Source organism: Colias eurytheme, chromosome 6 (genome assembly GCF_061535395.1).
Source record: "Colias eurytheme isolate Ceu_HAF_F1 chromosome 6, ilColEury1 Martin Lab GWU primary, whole genome shotgun sequence".
In the NCBI taxonomy this organism is placed as follows: Eukaryota; Metazoa; Arthropoda; class Insecta; order Lepidoptera; family Pieridae; genus Colias; species Colias eurytheme.
In genome coordinates, this window is record NC_142985.1 from 11,342,994 (window position 1) to 11,359,919 (window position 16,926).

At 35.8% G+C, this 16,926-nt stretch overlaps 2 protein-coding genes across 3 annotated transcripts in view; both read right to left on the bottom strand.

Moving 5' to 3' along the window:
* Nucleotides 1-251: 251 nt before the first annotated feature.
* Nucleotides 252-8,773, bottom strand: LOC149908035 (U2 snRNP-associated SURP motif-containing protein). The gene is made up of 17 exons (XM_090103166.1): nucleotides 8,444-8,773; nucleotides 8,014-8,107; nucleotides 7,648-7,837; nucleotides 7,036-7,198; nucleotides 6,557-6,722; nucleotides 5,400-5,563; nucleotides 5,208-5,273; nucleotides 5,062-5,105; nucleotides 4,503-4,723; nucleotides 4,104-4,215; nucleotides 3,590-3,832; nucleotides 3,012-3,198; nucleotides 2,444-2,630; nucleotides 1,936-2,119; nucleotides 1,232-1,409; nucleotides 723-874; nucleotides 252-502 (listed from the first exon to the last, which is right to left on the bottom strand). The coding sequence occupies exons 1-17, from the start codon at nucleotides 8,519-8,521 to the stop codon at nucleotides 295-297; spliced, it is 2,637 nt and encodes an 878-aa protein (XP_089959292.1). The 5' UTR covers nucleotides 8,522-8,773; the 3' UTR covers nucleotides 252-294.
* Nucleotides 8,774-10,371: 1,598 nt separating this feature from the next.
* Nucleotides 10,372-16,926, bottom strand: part of krz (beta-arrestin protein kurtz) — a 102,454-nt gene continuing 95,899 nt past the window's right edge. Inside the window, exons 2-10 of one of the 2 annotated variants that reach the window (XM_090103214.1) lie at nucleotides 16,439-16,499; nucleotides 16,180-16,322; nucleotides 15,634-15,860; nucleotides 15,248-15,380; nucleotides 15,001-15,161; nucleotides 13,913-14,056; nucleotides 13,571-13,657; nucleotides 12,994-13,110; nucleotides 10,372-12,534 (exon numbers count right to left, since the gene is read on the bottom strand). In XM_090103214.1, coding sequence (XP_089959340.1) covers nucleotides 12,447-12,534; nucleotides 12,994-13,110; nucleotides 13,571-13,657; nucleotides 13,913-14,056; nucleotides 15,001-15,161; nucleotides 15,248-15,380; nucleotides 15,634-15,860; nucleotides 16,180-16,322; nucleotides 16,439-16,499 — 1,161 coding nt within the window. In that variant the 3' untranslated portion in view covers nucleotides 10,372-12,446. The remainder of the gene's footprint in view (nucleotides 12,535-12,993; nucleotides 13,111-13,570; nucleotides 13,658-13,912; nucleotides 14,057-15,000; nucleotides 15,162-15,247; nucleotides 15,381-15,633; nucleotides 15,861-16,179; nucleotides 16,323-16,438; nucleotides 16,500-16,926) is intronic. The other variant, XM_090103213.1, reaches the window with a different exon arrangement.

Below are 16,926 nucleotides of genomic sequence, written 5' to 3' on the forward strand. Positions count from 1 at the left end.
AGAACTTCTTAGCGGACGCCGCGCTATGAACCCTCTGATAATGTCATGTAACAGCCAAAAAATCCCTGTATTACTGAGACTTAGTTTTGATGTTAACCTAGCTTTTTATTATCTGTTTTCTGTTGAATAATTTCCACAAAACCATGGATAGTTTCTCATGAGGCTGGCAAAAACGAAAGAATATTAATGTATGGATGGATGAATGGATATTGGACATATTAATACAAGTACAAAAAAATAAAACAAAAAGGTTCCGTCATTATGCACTTTATTATATATTACAAGTCACAAACATCAGTATTTATATTTGGCGTGTTTCGAATGCTTCCGATGGTGTGCGGGGGGCGTGGCTGGGGACCGTCTTCGTCTCTCTCTCTCCCGTTCGCGTTCCCTATCTCTCTCTCTTTCCCTCTCCCTATCGCGCTCTCTGTCCCGCTCTCTATCTCGAGATCTGTCCAACTCTCTCTCTCGCGATCTTGATCTTGAACGCGATTTCCGTTCACTGAAAATAAGAAACAATTATTAGTTGTTGTATATTAGAATAAAAATAATTTTACTTTTAAAAAAAGTATCATTTTATTTATTTTTACGATCTATTTGAACGAAAGTTTCGTGAAAACTAAAGCAATTGGAGAAAGCAATAATAATAAATTCGGAAAGCAGTATCTACGATTCGCACACAAACAAATAACGTTGTTTTTATACGTATACTAATGACTAACCCGTATCGCACACGCTTGAGCGGCGGCGACAGCGAGGGCTCGCGCGACTTCTTGGACTTCTTGCTGCAGCTGGATATCGCGTCCTCGTCGGGGGAGCGACGCCGCGGGGATGATACTTCGGTTTCTTTCAGCTCTTTCATCTCGCGGAGCGCCTGCAATGGTTGAAATATATTAGATCTAGATTTCTGCTGGCGCGTGCTACTCTATACCGCACCCTTTTTCAGCTGTGCAATGTATATTTGTGGAGCAACACAGGACATTTCACTTGCGCGATTCTGAGAGAAGTGTCGGGTACATATCTCACATGATGTAGTTTATTTTATTGCGTATAGGTTAACAAAAGCGGATTAGGCAAAATGGAAACTCTTTTTTGTTTATGAGGCTTGAATTTTCAAAAACAATTCGATATAAATTCTCCATCCAGCAAGCATATGTAGAGTAATATCGCGTAGAGTTTCACGAGATAGAGTGCGCTCTACATCTCTATGTGTAGAGTATATACATTATACCTTTTTAATAAGTTTCCTCCTGTAGTGCTGTATCTGCTGCTGCGGCGCCAACGCATTGCGGCGGGCGCGCGCGCCGCTCTCCAGCTCGTCCGCGTACTTCAGCACGCGCACCTCTATGTCGCGTAGAGTTTCGCGGGATAGAGTGCGCTCTTCGGAACGCGCTTGCGGGGACTCCGTCCTGGAAGAATAATAAACAAGTTAAGTCGCAGAAAAAGCTTTACACAATGCGTAAGTGAGAAAATATTTCAGTTGGTACAGTTTTACATTAATGAATCTTAGGAATCAAATAATGTTTATTTAATTATCTTTCAATTAACACCCTTTTAAGTAAATCGGTCCAGTAGTTATCTAGATATACCGCACAATAAAATGGTCTGACGGCCATCTTTGCTACGTCATAATTTGCCTCGCCCCCCTTCACACCCCTAGGAAGTGACCACCGCACATTTTGTGTTCAGAAAAACATGCCGATTAAATAGATATCAGTAGTCCGTATGGCGGAGGTGAGTCCCACGAAAATCGTTATTGAAGACTTTTTTACAAATGGGTCTCACACTAATAAACACCACTGGCGATGAGAAATTTATAAAGAATAAAAAAAACGATACCGAAGTGGGATTTCTTTCTATTTACAATGCTATAAACCTAAATACCAAGTTCACAATTATCAATACCAAATACCAAAAATCAATTTAATCGCTCACCCATCAGGCTGCACGTGCACGGGCGTGGTGGCCGCGTCCTCACTGGGCGGTGCGGCGGGCTCCACGCTCTCCCAGCGCGAGGGCACGAAGCCCGCCGCGACGGGCCCCTCGCCGCCCGACCCCGACCCGGAGCCCGCCGCCGACCCGTCGGCCTCCAGGGGCACGCCGTCTATGTCCTCGTCCACTGGACATATTCATAACTTTAGTAGATACGAAATATTTGCGGCACAGGGTAGATGGATAAAGACATTTGGAGCACAGGAAAAATGACTTTCAATTAAACTGTAACCCAGAAAACTGATACATGGTGGAGTATAAAAATGTTATGAAAAATAATAAACAAACAAAATAATATATAAAAGAGTGCTAGGTATTTGATTTATAGGATCCGGCTCGAAGGACCATTTCATTCTAATATCTGCAACATACGAGTAGAAAATAAACGCATAAGTTTTTTTTGCATTATTTTATTAATTATAGAGCAAAAATGGTGAATCACCACACTAACCTGGCACGCCATCAATATCGTCCAGTCTAACTGGACCCCGCTGTGACGCAAGCCGTCGCAACGCAGCCCCGTCCAGCGGCCCCGACCCCTCGGACGCCGCGGACCCCTCCGAGCGGGGCGACGCCGACCCCGAGCGGGACCCCTCCCATTGCCGGGTTTCCACTGTTTCGCTGGCTGCACCACCCTCCTGGGAAAATTAGAAGTAAATCAGTTAAGGAACTATAAATAGTGACAAATTTGTTTTATAGCCGAAAAATCTAATAGCAATGTTATACATATAGAGGTATTTATTGATTGATTGTGTGCATTGGAAATAAATTCATTTTCTTTATTTCTATTTATATCATTTTCATGTAACAAAAATATTTACCATTTTAATAACGTAGTAAAGCATAGTAATGCTTTATGACTTTTTTTGCTATATTTTACCAAAAAGATCTATGAACAATATCGCATCTTTTTCACAAAAACAACTAGTCTATCTCATGCGTCTTCGTGCTCCTTACAATCTGGTATCTAGAGCCAACACCCTACTCCAGAACTGGCACCGTCTCTACACTGGACCCACCTTCTCCTGCCCCAGGAACAGGTCATTAATATGCAGCAGCAGGTCTGTGGGGTAGACCGCCCAGTCGGCCCAGGCCTGCAGGATGCGGGTGACCCTCGCCCGGAACCCCTCCTGCTGGATGCGGGAACCCATCTCGCGCCATGCCACGTGGCACTGACGCATTATCTCCGGGAGACGCTGTTGGAAACTGTAGGGGGAAATTGCATTTATTGGCAATTTTATCATCACCATGTAGATCATGTCATGATCAACTTTTCAACATACTTAGCTATCATCATCATAATCAATATAAACTTATTATTATGCTCATTTCTGTTTTACTGAAGAAATACAAGCTTGGTTTAAAAATACCAATGTAATTTTTAGTTAAAACGGTGCTTATCAAGCATTTGTAGTACAAAATCTCTGTTGTCAAGCTAAATGCCTAAGCTTTAATTCAATGAAATAACCAATTATTTTCCTTCTTAAAAAAACTAACAAAATAGAGAAAAATAACTCCATATCTCCACTCACGCATTCTGAAACCCTTAAAAAACCGACAAAACAGAGATAAAAACAAAACATTATTTATTACTCACGCATTCCGAAAAGCGCTCGCATTGGTCAGCTTCGCACCCGCATTATGCAATATATCGGAGAGCAAGTAAAGCCGCGCTATACGCTTATGTGCTGGCGTCTTATCCCCAGAGAGCGATTCTGTAAGGCATTGGGCCACTTCACCAGCCGCTTCTGCATGTTCCAGACACCACGCCATCGCTTCCCCTACGCTAGTGCGTGTTGGAGTTAAGTGCCGGATTATGTCTTCTAGACGGTCGCGTTGGCTGCAAATTGTATTAATTTATGTAATAATAGATTTGACTGTTATTTGCGTGGTGGGAAGTTATAAGCGTAGTTTAAGCTTGATTTTTTATGCAGAATTGTAGTAAGTACCCAAAAGGGGTCGTGGGTGTGTTGCCAGCATAAAAAAAGAATAGAAACAGCCGACAGCCGACAATGCCAATAAATAAATATTGTAAAGCAAAACATACATTAAAATTACTTAAACAATTCTCTTTACTAAATTTCATAGGACACAAATATCAATGATCTCACTTATTAGACAATGTGCCGCGTATGTTCTCTTTGGCATCTTCCTCTTCCACGAGCTCGTCCGGCATGCCCGCTGTGTACAGATTCATTACTGGCGGACGCCACACTGAACCACCTATAAATAAATAATAACTTCAGTTCCTGTCTTTATTAAATCATTTTAACTTGCCTTAAGGTGACCGAAGCTCGAAAATTTTAATTAGATTTTTTTTTTGAGTCATAAGACATTTCAGTTCACTTTTCATCGTCATATAAAAGTAAATTTACAGTTGTTAAACCAATTTTAAAGTTCATTTTTTTGTTTATTTAACCACTCACAAAGGAACTCTTAAGTATTACAATCTGCATTATTAAACATATCAAATTTCCTTCTTAGCGGCCAATTTTCTCCTGGAAAAATACCTTTAAACATCCTAAAGTCATCCGGCGCCCATTGTTTCGGCGAATCCCCCTGGAGCATCGAAAACAACTTCCACCTGTAGTATATATGCGCTGGCGACTGATTCTCGAACAGAAAGCTGAAGAACGGGTTGCTCATCTCCTTGTTCATTATGATCGCTTCGAACATCGGCCCCTCGCGGATCACGAACTCGACCATACGGTGGATTAGCATTAGGATGTTTCTGGAACAATCCAGAATTTTCCATAACTTGAATTCCTTTTTTGCTAAGAATTGACTTGGATTGAACAGTAAATATTCAGACTTCAGAGTAAAATATCTCTATGTTAATTTAATACTAAAAAAGCGCGTGTGCCGAGCACACATTTCAGAAGTGAAACTTCTATGGCAAGATTCAAAGATACCAAAATCGTCGCCTTACTCCAAGACGTGACGGTATTGAAATGACGCGACCTTGAAATTTTAGAAAACCTTAAGAAGTTTCACTTAATAATTTTAAACGATATTGGCTTAATCGGTAACAAACAGCAGGATACAGCTTTGATCAAAAGTTTGACTTACCTTTCTGTAGGGATGACCACTTTGACAATCGACTGCGATAAAATCTGTAAGAAGACAATATAATATTGTCACTATTGTCTATTACTATTGTCATTGAATGATAACAAAATTATACAAATAACATAACATATTATACAAATACATACCTGTTCATAGGCGTCCTTTTCTTCCGGATCGCTTGGGTAATATTCACCCGGTCGAATCCGAGGTATCTATAAGAAAAATAATTATTTAATTATAGTCTTGCTCGAATTTTCCTTGAAGATTTTTACAGAGTGTTCTTGGTTTGTGTTATAATTATGTAGCAGTCCGATCTTGCGAAATCATGCCAGTTTTACCTTATCCCTTAAGTGCTTCGGCGGTTGCGCATTGAAAGGTAGACCGGAAGGTGGCGGCGGCTTTGTGGGGTGGTGTAGTGCTGGTGGGATGTAGATTGGTACCGGTGGGATTAGTACCGCCTTACCCCAGCCTAGCTTCATCTCGTAGTTCATTATCTCTTTTCCTGTTGGAATAAAATATAGCCATTAGTTTTGTGAATAATTAATATTTTATTTGCTATTTAATTATTCATGGGTTTGAAATCAGAGAAGCTAGGTTAATTAGCAGATTGAATAAAATTGATTAACAAATAAAGAAAATAAATAGGCATTATTGTAGTTTAATATATCATTACCAGGTGGAATTCAAAATTGATTTCTTTGAGATAAGCTGAAATGTATTTTTTATTGATTTTCAAAATTTGATCAATTTATATTAAAGAAGAATCATAGAACAAAATCGCATCGCAATTGAATATTTAATAACCACTCAAGTGCGGGAGCCATTTTGCAAAAATCGGGTCTTGTGCGAAACCGGCTCCCGGTGCCGCCGCAGTTGGGGTTTTTGGCGGTCCAATATTTTTTTAAAGTCGATTATCTCAGATTCCTTTATCAATAGCACATTTGCAAGTATATATGTATATTCATAGATAATAAAATAGTCTATGCCTTGTCAAAACATGGTAACATTTAAATAAATAAAAACAACTTGAGTCAAAGCAAATGTACCCTTGTAATTTTTGTTACATTTTGTCTGCTAATAAAAAATTAAAACAGCTGTTCAGTGAGATTTTAATATTTATTGATCCTTTGTTACACTCTTCTTACGAGAAAATAAAAACATCATACCCTCCCATACATTTTTTTTACACATTCCTTGTTTATTTTTTTGTACAAAAAACTACCTACTCAATGTGTCATGAAAAGTGGGCCACTTAAATCATGTGGTTATGTTGTTATCTTGATTTATAGCTAGCCTGTTCTTTCCTTAACATGTCATATAAGTTAGAAAGAGGAAGGTTATTAGACCGTTTTATAAAGCGAACGCAAAACCCACGACTGTTGATCGACCGGGAGCCGGTCGCAACGCACAAGCCCCTGAATGTGGATCGACCGGCTCCCGGTCGTTCAGCACTTGAGTGGATATTGCTGAACATTTTAAACAAAAATCAACACACCATTAATATTCCTCAATGCCCTTTCACCATCCTTGCGCGACATGAAAGCGACGAACCCACAGTTTCTGCCGCGAGCTTTTTCCTCATCAGATCTTGGCCACATTATCTTAATACTGGCTAATGGACCATAACGTCCAAATATCTCCATTAATTGTTGTTCTGTTATCTGTAATGATGAAGAATATTATAAAAAAGTTATAGTGGGAGTCTGCGATAGTGTAGAAAAATTGTACAAATATTTTAAATTACATTATGACTTTATGATTTAATAGTATTAAAAAAATTCAATACTGTGGCAAACAATTTGCAGATAAATGAAAATTTATTGAACGTTATCATGCTATTCAAAGTCCTACTCCTATTTTTAATTGTAATTTTTATTCATTATGAATGCTTCATTTGTTTAAGTCACTTTAAAATAGAAATATGATTACAAATTAAAACAAAATTCCTTTTAAATAACTATTAATTTAATTTACCTTTGGATTCAAGTTGCCGAGATACAAATTAGTGGTGTTAGGATCGCCAGTATCATACGAGCCCACGTCAGGAATATTATCAATGATTGGTTCAGGACCAACAATACCTCGATCTCGGAGAACATTCTTGTATTTGTGACGCTCAGACCTTTCTTCTTGAATTCTGTAAAAATGATATAAATTAATACAATTTTCATCCTTATTATTGCAAATTAATTTATAGAATTATTATGCCATATTTTGCCAAAGACTGTCAATTACTGTACGATTTATGATAATAATTTAATAAAATTTAAAACCATGTTGCATAAAACATGGAACATACAAGGCTGATATCAGTAAACTACAGTAATTTCACCAGAAATTCTCAGTAGAAAAATTTTTGTAGTACATTTAGCATACATTGTTTGTTCTCTTGTATTGTTAAAATAGTATTTTGCAAATATAATAATTAATAACAAAAGAATTGCTCTCTATAGTTGTTTGTGGCAAAAAACCGCATCAAAATCCGTTGCTTAGTTTTAAAGATTTAAGCATACAAAGGGACAGAGAAAGCGACTTTGTTTTATACTATGTGTAGTGATAGTCTGTTTAAGTTTATTTTCTACTAACTGTCTCAGTTCCTCTTTGAACAGCTCCAAGTTGCTCTTCTTCTTATCATTGCCCTTCTTATTGCGAGGTCTGCCGGGCGGGTCTGGTCTCTGAGCCAGGTTCCGCACCACCTCCGCCTCTGAGATACTCCGCTTCTCATCCAGTCGTGATATTGGCTTGTAAAGCTTACCCCGCTCTGATGTATCTTCCTCTGGGTAAATAAAATGGTTTTAATTTGCATGATACTGCAATATCTATTTTATAAAATAAATCTTGAACCAATAAGTCATAGAACCTAACGGCTAACACACAATGCAAAAATGTTCAAAAATATTTAATGAGGCTGCAGTAATAAAATATTTTATTAATTAATAATCAATAACTTACTTCTAGCTCCTGCATCATAGGTGCCAGCTTTCACCCAAACTTTAGAAGTACTGCTAGGTACTTCTTGAAATGTTTCTACAAACTCCTTGAAAACCTGTATTAAAGGAGTTGAAAGAGATACTGGTATGATTCAATAATTAATTTAAAATATTGATTCACACGTCACAGTGCAGAGCATAGTATATATTTTATGAACTAAATGTAGAATCAGTATTCTACAAGCCAAGTAAAATAGTAATTGATGTTTAAAATGTTGTTTAAAAACAAACACTTCTCAAGTATTTAATGAACTACATTATGTTAACAGAAACCCACACTCTTCTCAAATATATTATTGCATACAAGCTAAAAAAATGGGACGACGAATGCAAATTATTTAGAAGATATGTAATTGAGATTGAATGTAATATTATGGTACTACTATACTAACATGAGCTGCTGCTTCCTCTTCTTCCTTCTTCCTCAACTCTTCAAGCTCCTTTTTCGTTAAACCACGGCCACTCATCATGTTGAAAAAATATTTAGCACATATTATCAGAACGAGCAGTCTAACACGGTAACTTAGCCGGGATCAATTATTAATGAATTTATGTGCACAAATCGTATCGTTCAGCTTCATTTTTAACTTAATCAGTTAATTACTTTTACCCAAAACGAATTTATTTTAATCTTACATAGATACATGAATGAATACGATTAATGTGACGATTAATTTCCAAACAACTATAAATTAACCTCTCTGTAACAGTAAACAGATACCAACAAACTTCGTTTTGATGGCTGATGTCAATTTGACAAATCACAAATTGTGGCTAAACCAAAAAGAAAAGACGCTAGTCTATGGGTAGTAGGAGTTGCCATTAATGAAAAATAAAGAAAAGTATTCCTATTATGACAGTTTAACGATTTCAAATACGATTATTCGCGACTGTATTATGTAGGCGGATGGTGTTCGAATACTATTGTAGATACTATTTTGTATGAAAACTATAACTCCAGAAAAATTTATTCGGTATACTGCTATGTTTATGACCTTAGATCATTAAGTAATGGATGGAGTACGCTGGCAAACGTTCTAACTAAACTTTCTGCTGATTTTGGTGCGGGGAGGGTAACTCACACTATTGAAACACAATCACACATTCACAAAAATAATTTGTGTCACGAAAGTCGTAAAAATTTACCACCTTTTAAGCGACGAGTTTTTAAATTCAACTCTATCCCTAAGTTCATAAAGATTAAATTTGAATTTCATTCCAAGTTGTCTCGTAGTGTGGTTCAATATCGCGTTCTAAATTCAACTTTATAACTTAGATCATAAAGATTAAATTTGTATTTCTTTAAAAGATAGTCTCGTAAGGAATGCGGTTCATTATCGCGTTTTAAATTCAACTTTCTCTCTTAGTAGATAAAGATTAAATTTGTATATTTTCTTTCCATGATAGTCTCGTCTCTTTCTCTCTCGAAACATGACTCGATTATTTGTCTTGATCATATCGCTAAACTATACATCGACGATTATTAGAAATTGCATTTAATTAGAAATGTACGTTAAAAAATAAAAAAATATACACAAATTAAAGGTTATTGCATCTTTTTTAATATTCGACATGTTTGAATTGCTTCTGCAAGACTTGACAGTGCAAAACGGCATTTTTAGCGGAGCACTCGCAGACGTCCTTTCGATGTTTTACGAATACGCAGAGTGTTTGTAATCGATTACGCAAGTAGTTTTTATGAAAGCATAAGATTTTTCGATTCGAATAATCTTATACCTCGGCAAAAGGGGAAACGCCTGCGAGTGTTATCCATTACTTAATGATCTAAGTTTATGACTTATTAGGATTAGGAGGAGACTAATTAATATTACGACTGTTAGGATTAGGAGGAGACTAATTACTACGAGATTAATTACGACTGAAAATCGTGAAATTGGAATATTATATTTTCATTTAAATTTAGACCAAAAAATAGTATAGGGAAATCCTGAGATCCCTAGTGGGGTAAAGGGCAAATGTTAATATCTTAAGAAGTGATCAACCTTCTAAGTCTTGTGAGACCGAGACATTTTGTTTCCTTCGTCTCGTCTTTCATTCGAACCCAGGACACCATGGTTCAACGCTCACAGTAACTACTGTACCTACCAAGGACGCGGTTTTTAATTTTATTTTCTCCAAACTGGTTTTTAAACAACCTTTACATATTATTTATTATCACATACATTCTACACCAACTGCAGTATTGATGTGTTCGTAGTCTATCACATCAGTTTATTTTATTTTAAGCTAAGTACCTATATATTTATTAAATAAAACATCTCAATTAATATAGTATTATTATTTATTGAAAAAAATACATCAAAAATCTTTCGATGCAAAATCAAAATATTTTTGTGAATTTCGCATATTACAGATGTATTACAGCATTGTTTTGCATTGCTTGGAAATATTAAAATAATATTTTGTAGTTGGTACATAATACAAGTAACATACATTGTAAATATGTATTATAAACCAAAAAAGTACGCATTATTTATGAAAGTGAAAAATTTAAAATATCTGTACATTGATTAAACAAATATATATAAAAGCCTCTGATGTTATAATCATTCGTGTTTATGACGATTCATTTCATAAAATTGTTATTTACTATAATTATTAATTACCTTAATGAATGTTTGAATATAAGAAAAAATATTGATTTACTAAATTAATCAATGAACGATATAAAATCTACGACAAACTTAATTTCGTTATGATTAATGATCAAATTTCTTGGTAAATAGCTGCAAAAAATCTATTTACATAATTCCGACTATCTTCGTTAATTAAAAATTGTTTCTAAACTTGATAAATGTCAAAATGGATGTATGATATTAAACTGTACAGTAAATAAACATACGATGGGTAACATATTAAAAAACGGTGTGTAAATCTATAGTTTGTGCATATGTTAAGCTTAAAACTATCTAGGAATAATGTGAAATAAATTACAGTTACAAATATATTATACAAATAACAAAAATATCAAATTAAATATGCAAAATTAAAATTGAAGAATTTAAGTTAAGGTTCTTAAGTAAAATAAATTGTATGTAAATAAATTGAATTGATTTGTGACTTAAAATGAAACACGAATTTTTTGTATGTTTTATTATAAGTATAAATGAAGATAACCTCAACTCAAAACTGGATAGTAAAGTGAGTTCACCCACGGAAAACAATTTTGACAGGTTAAGAAAGACGCTGGTAAGAAGACTTAATAAAATCGGGCTCATTATTTTCATATTCAAAGACAGATAATGTTTAGTACTTTTATTGAATGTATGTATGTCGAAAGCCGTAGTATCGCGGCAGTATAAGTCTTATTTTAATTAATCGCCTTATTAGGATTTCGTAACACTATCTCATAATGTCTGTAATAAAATATACTATTATGTCATATTGATTTTGTTCAATATAATTCAATTCACCAACATTAACAATAAAGAACTATATAACACGACTACTTCGATAAAGTAAATTACATTGAGGTACAAAACACATTTATTCTATTAAATGCACATTACCAAAACATTGTACTATACCTATAAGAAATGAATGATTGGCCAATGACAGATGAATAAAAAAATACATTTAAAATTAATAACTAAACTTGTACTCGTATAATGATAAAGCTACAATTACAAATAAACACATTCAATATACATTAAATATTTTTAAACTTTAATAATAATTTTAAAATACCTAATACTTCGTGCATAGTGGGCAAGTAAGGACGCTTGCATGCACGAAGCTAAACAATCAGCTAACGAAGGGAAAATCGTTATTTTCTTCCGCTCTATTGCAGTGCATTACAAATAAAAATATACAAATAATATTTGATATTAAAAATAGCGTAATAGACAAATACTCTTTACACTGTACAGGGGATCTAAGTTTGTTCCTGTTTGCTTTTACAATTACGCAACTATTTAGGGCACAGACGCTCGCCTAATAAACTACACAGAAATCGAAATATTTCCTTAAAAAAAGGATGTTGTTAATATCCAGTATCCAGTCATCCATATATTATAAAAATACTTAGTGTTTTTCTGTCGTTTGATAAAAATTCAAACGCCAATAGTAATATATTATTTCACTTGCATAGGTAAGTAATGCATTTACCGAAAATCGTAAATGATATCGTTATTACAAAAGAGATACGGATACGTATGTTCGAAAACATGATTTTATACACCACTTTTATTTTAATACAGATTATAACACTTTTCGCTAAGGATGGTAACACTAATTTCTCGTGTCTATGGTCATTCGATGGATTTCAAAACGAACAATGTTTATGGAAATTCAAAAAATACGATACAATTGTGCGTTTGGTATAAAAAAAAATGTAGAATGTAGTTCAGTAAGAGAGCGCTGTTAGCATAATGTTCAAGCATCAGCGTCCGCGCCCTTCAGCCTGAGGCGCGCGAAGTCTTCGAAGATAATGTCGTCGTCTTGTTCTTGCCCATTTTCGTTTCTGTAAAAAAAGTTCCATATTATTTTATTATGCGTATAATAAATAAATAAAATTGTTTTATTTCAGGACATGTGTTCCCATATGGAATTACAGTATACAAAATTAAGATTAAAATTAAAAGTACATATAAGTATAGTGTAAGATTAAATTTATTCCAAGATATAAAAGATGGGAAGTTACAAGTTAATAATTATTTCAGCTTGTAAAGACAGTGCGATCTCTGTATTTTAATCTCCTCCTGCTTCGAGTGCATCAGGATGAGCGGCAACGGCGCTCAGGTCGCTATGGCAACGAGTCGAGCTGTATGAGGTCGTGGTCCGCTTGCGCGGGGTCGCTATGGCAACGGTTAGGGCCCCCGCGCACTAGGTAGCCATAACGGCCATGACTGCAGCCATAACTAGCTGCGCAAAAAGGCTGCATAGTGCGCGGGGGGTTAGTGTACGAGTGTGCGATACAGACGGGTGCGGGTCGAGCTGGATGAGGTCGTGGTCGGCGGGCGCGGGGTCGGGGGCCGCGCGGGGCTCCTCCTCCGGCTTCGGGTGCATCAGGATGAAGGGTAGTTCTGCACTCAGGTCGCTGCAACACAGATTATAAATCAATTTTACATCAATGATACAAAAAAAAAGACGTGTGGCACTCGGGGACTACCGCGGTAAAGCTATTGCATAGCATGCCTTCAAGCCACACCTCCACCCGTCGGAGTGGGGAGCGTGAGGTTTTTTCGTTACGGAATTTCTAGATTCGGTCCCCGCGCTCAAGGCCTGCGATAGAAGCTAAGCAATAGCTTAATAATAATAAAAATCCTAGGTTTTTTATATAGGCACTTAATATTTTTTTTTCATACTTTTTTTATAGGTGAGTGTACATTTTTTGATTAATCTTTACGTCTTGCAATTTTCATAAATTAATAACAGAATGAATGCGAGTATAAGTGGAAGAAAGATTTATTATTAATTTATTTTAAAGGACTTTATCACTTTAATTTAAGTTTCTAAGTGAAAATATTTAAATAAATAAATATAAAATAGATACATACCCTCCTAGTGGTCCCAAACACAATTTGACCTTCACTTTGTACTGTACAATAATTCCAAGGTTCTCACGCTGCGACGGATCCGCTATCCTGAAATTGACACAAAAAATATTAACACCTATAGAAAAATACATTATGGTATATGTTAAAAAAAATCTTTAAAAAAATGCGCAAAAAATCTAATTTTTAACTCATATTTTACACCACAACACATTAGGTGAAACAAATTTTATTTGTCAAGTAGGCAAAATACATTAAAATACAAATTCTAATGCTAAAATTATTATGATATTTTCTTCAATAAACACATCCACTTAGTTAAGACAAACAAAATAATTCACTTACAATGTGCTAGAAGCGAGATTGGTGTCTTCGTGCTTTAGTTGTCCGTCGAGTGCTAAACCCCATTTGTCTTTATTGTTTGCTAACAACGGTGTTAATGTGAACACCTTGCTGAGCGTGAAACCTGGGCCTACAGGACAGCCTTCTCTGTAAAAATATTTTTTAATGATATTGAAAGAAAAAGAAAAACTAATTTGATGACTTAAACACAAGTAAAACGTAAAACACTCATCAATTTTTTTAAAAAGGTTTTATATTTTTTGTCAAAAACACCTCATGCTTTCATAATTTGAATTTGTATTACGTAATAACAAGCGTAATAAACCATCTATCATAAAACATGTTATTTTTCTACCAAAACTAAACACAATCATAACTCGCAAAAAAAATAAGTCCACACAAAACCGTCACGCATTTTTGGCAAGTTTCATTACAAATAAAAAAAAAAACAAGCGCAACGTCACCTAAAATGCATGGAAATGGATAGATGCGGTTATAAACATTCATCTTTTTTCGTTGAAATGATTTTTTTAAGTTTTCAATCGCAATAGACTTACACAGACTTATATTTCTTATTCTTACTGAATAATCCGATAAACGGCATTTCAAAATCTCTTCCCTTGCTTTGCCTAATTAAAAAAATAATATTTTTACAGCTGATGGTTTATTTAATTATGTAAATTATAGTATGTATCTTAAAAATGTTACAAATTTAACAATTTGTGTGTTCATCTGTTAATCTATCTCAATATCTTGACTTATGTCACTAGTGTTTATACTATTTGTAAGTGTAGGCTAGTCAGTATGTCCTTGATGTCACAAGTTTGTACTATCATGTGTGGCAGTATATAGGTGTTCAATGTTCATATCGGTACATGCGTATATTTGGGTATGGTTAGGGAGCCAGGTGCAAATTTGGTTAACTATTTCCTCTCAAGAGATAATTCGTCAGACGCATGAGAGTATAGTATTATAAAGCCTCGTGAACGTCAGTATATTCGTGTATATGCGGGTATATGCATGTATATGGGGGTAAATGCGTGTTCATGGGTGTATATGCGGATATATGCGTGTAGGTATACTATACTAACTCGCTCTCCGCCTCAGCGACGGTGCACTTGTACTGCGCGGTGGAGAACAGGCAAATGTCCGCGAACTGCCGCACGGACACCTTGATCCGCTTCACGGAGCGGTTCGAGTTGTTCGCTATATGCACGTTCACGGCTATGTTCTCGCCGTGGTGGTATAACTCCTGTAAAGTGTAATGATGGTTAAATACGGTTTTTTTTTAAGTTATTCTCGCAACGTATTCTGGATAACAATGTCAAAATTAGTCACCTTGTCTAATGACGCTTCCAGATATAATTTGTTGGGGCTCATCATGAATTCCTTGGACACTTCGACGGACGGCTGCTCCCCTTGCTTGCTCGGCGCGTACATTATCTTCCTAATTGCGAGGCGAACTGAATTTCTGAAAACATCGATTTTTAACGTTAAAAATATAAAAAGTATTGTATGCTTCTACTACTCAGTACTTCAATGGAACATATCTTTCTTGATCTAATTTGTTGTGTACCCGCACTATTCAAAATTTTATTTATAAATATTAAAATTTTATTTACCTTTGTTATAAAGTTAAAACTTAGCAGCTACCTTTGGTCAACTTTTATAAAAAAAAAAAAATATTATACGCGAAATAAATCGGCGTGTCGGAGTGAACTCACCTCTTGTGCGGCTTGTCGTCCTGCAGGTCGGCGACGAACGCCTTCAGCTCGTAGTCCACCCCGCACGGCTTGCCCGTGTCGCCCGGCGCGGGCTGCAGCGTGACGGAGGCGGGGCAGTGCGGCGGCAGCTCGAAGTAGAACGGGTGCGCGGACGGACCCAGCTTGCGCACCAGCCGCTCTTGCAGCCGGGTGAGCGGCCGCTTTTGCGTGTTCGTGGGTGGGTATATCTGGGAACGAGGAATTACATGGCAACGTAAAATATGAATGTTATTAGTCTGAGGAGGAAATTTTTGCATGCTGTAATTGATTAGCGTACGAGAGTTTTATGGAAAATTCAGACACGACTTAATAAGGTGGACGTGTACAATATCTACGAGTATTTAAAACAATATCAAAAATTTCTAACCATTACCGAAACACGATGAAAGAAAGCCCTCCCACGACCCGAGCAAACTAAAATTTACCTTTAATCATCCTATCAAGCAGAAGATTTACATATGACCATAAATATTTTTTATACTAATTGTATTAAAATCAGTCCCTCACCTGTTCTGCAGCAAGATACAGGTCCTTTCGGAAGGTCAGGCCCAGCACGTCCAAGTCTTCCCGCCCATATCGAAACGCGGCGAGCACATGACCGAAGACTTTTCTGTCTTTGACGTACTCTGGGTCGATGAGGACCACGCCATCTGGAAGAGGATTGGTTGATAGTGGACCTTCTAGCTTTGGTGTGAGGTTGCTAAATTATATTTAGAATGTAAAGTTGTAGATATAATTTCATAATAAAATATTTTATGATACATACCAATCGGGTCTACGTGTGTGATGTGGTCTACGAAATCTCGTTTGCCTAAATACACTGTTATCTGAAAAAGAAAATTAATTAATGAATACCGCGTTCATTCTTTACCTAGCCCACCCGCTTATGTTTGCATTGAAAATTAGTTTGCTAAAATTTGAGGGTAAGATAAGATGTGTTTACTTTTCGACCCATCCATCAAAAAAGATTCAATTTATTAAATTAATAGATTACAAATAATCAATTTATAGAATTAACTAGCATTGATCAGTGGTTTTTGTCTGCGATTAAACATCTTCCTCTTATTTGATTTATCGAGTTTGGTAGAGACATTTTAATCTTTGAAAATGTTCTATTTACATTCTACGATTTATTCGTAAGAATGTTATCGAATTAAAATATTGAATTAAAAATAATAGTTTAAAAAAAACTAAAAAACACGCTTTTTATAGAAAACCGAACTAAAAAATAGAAAATTTTATCAAATTAGTGTA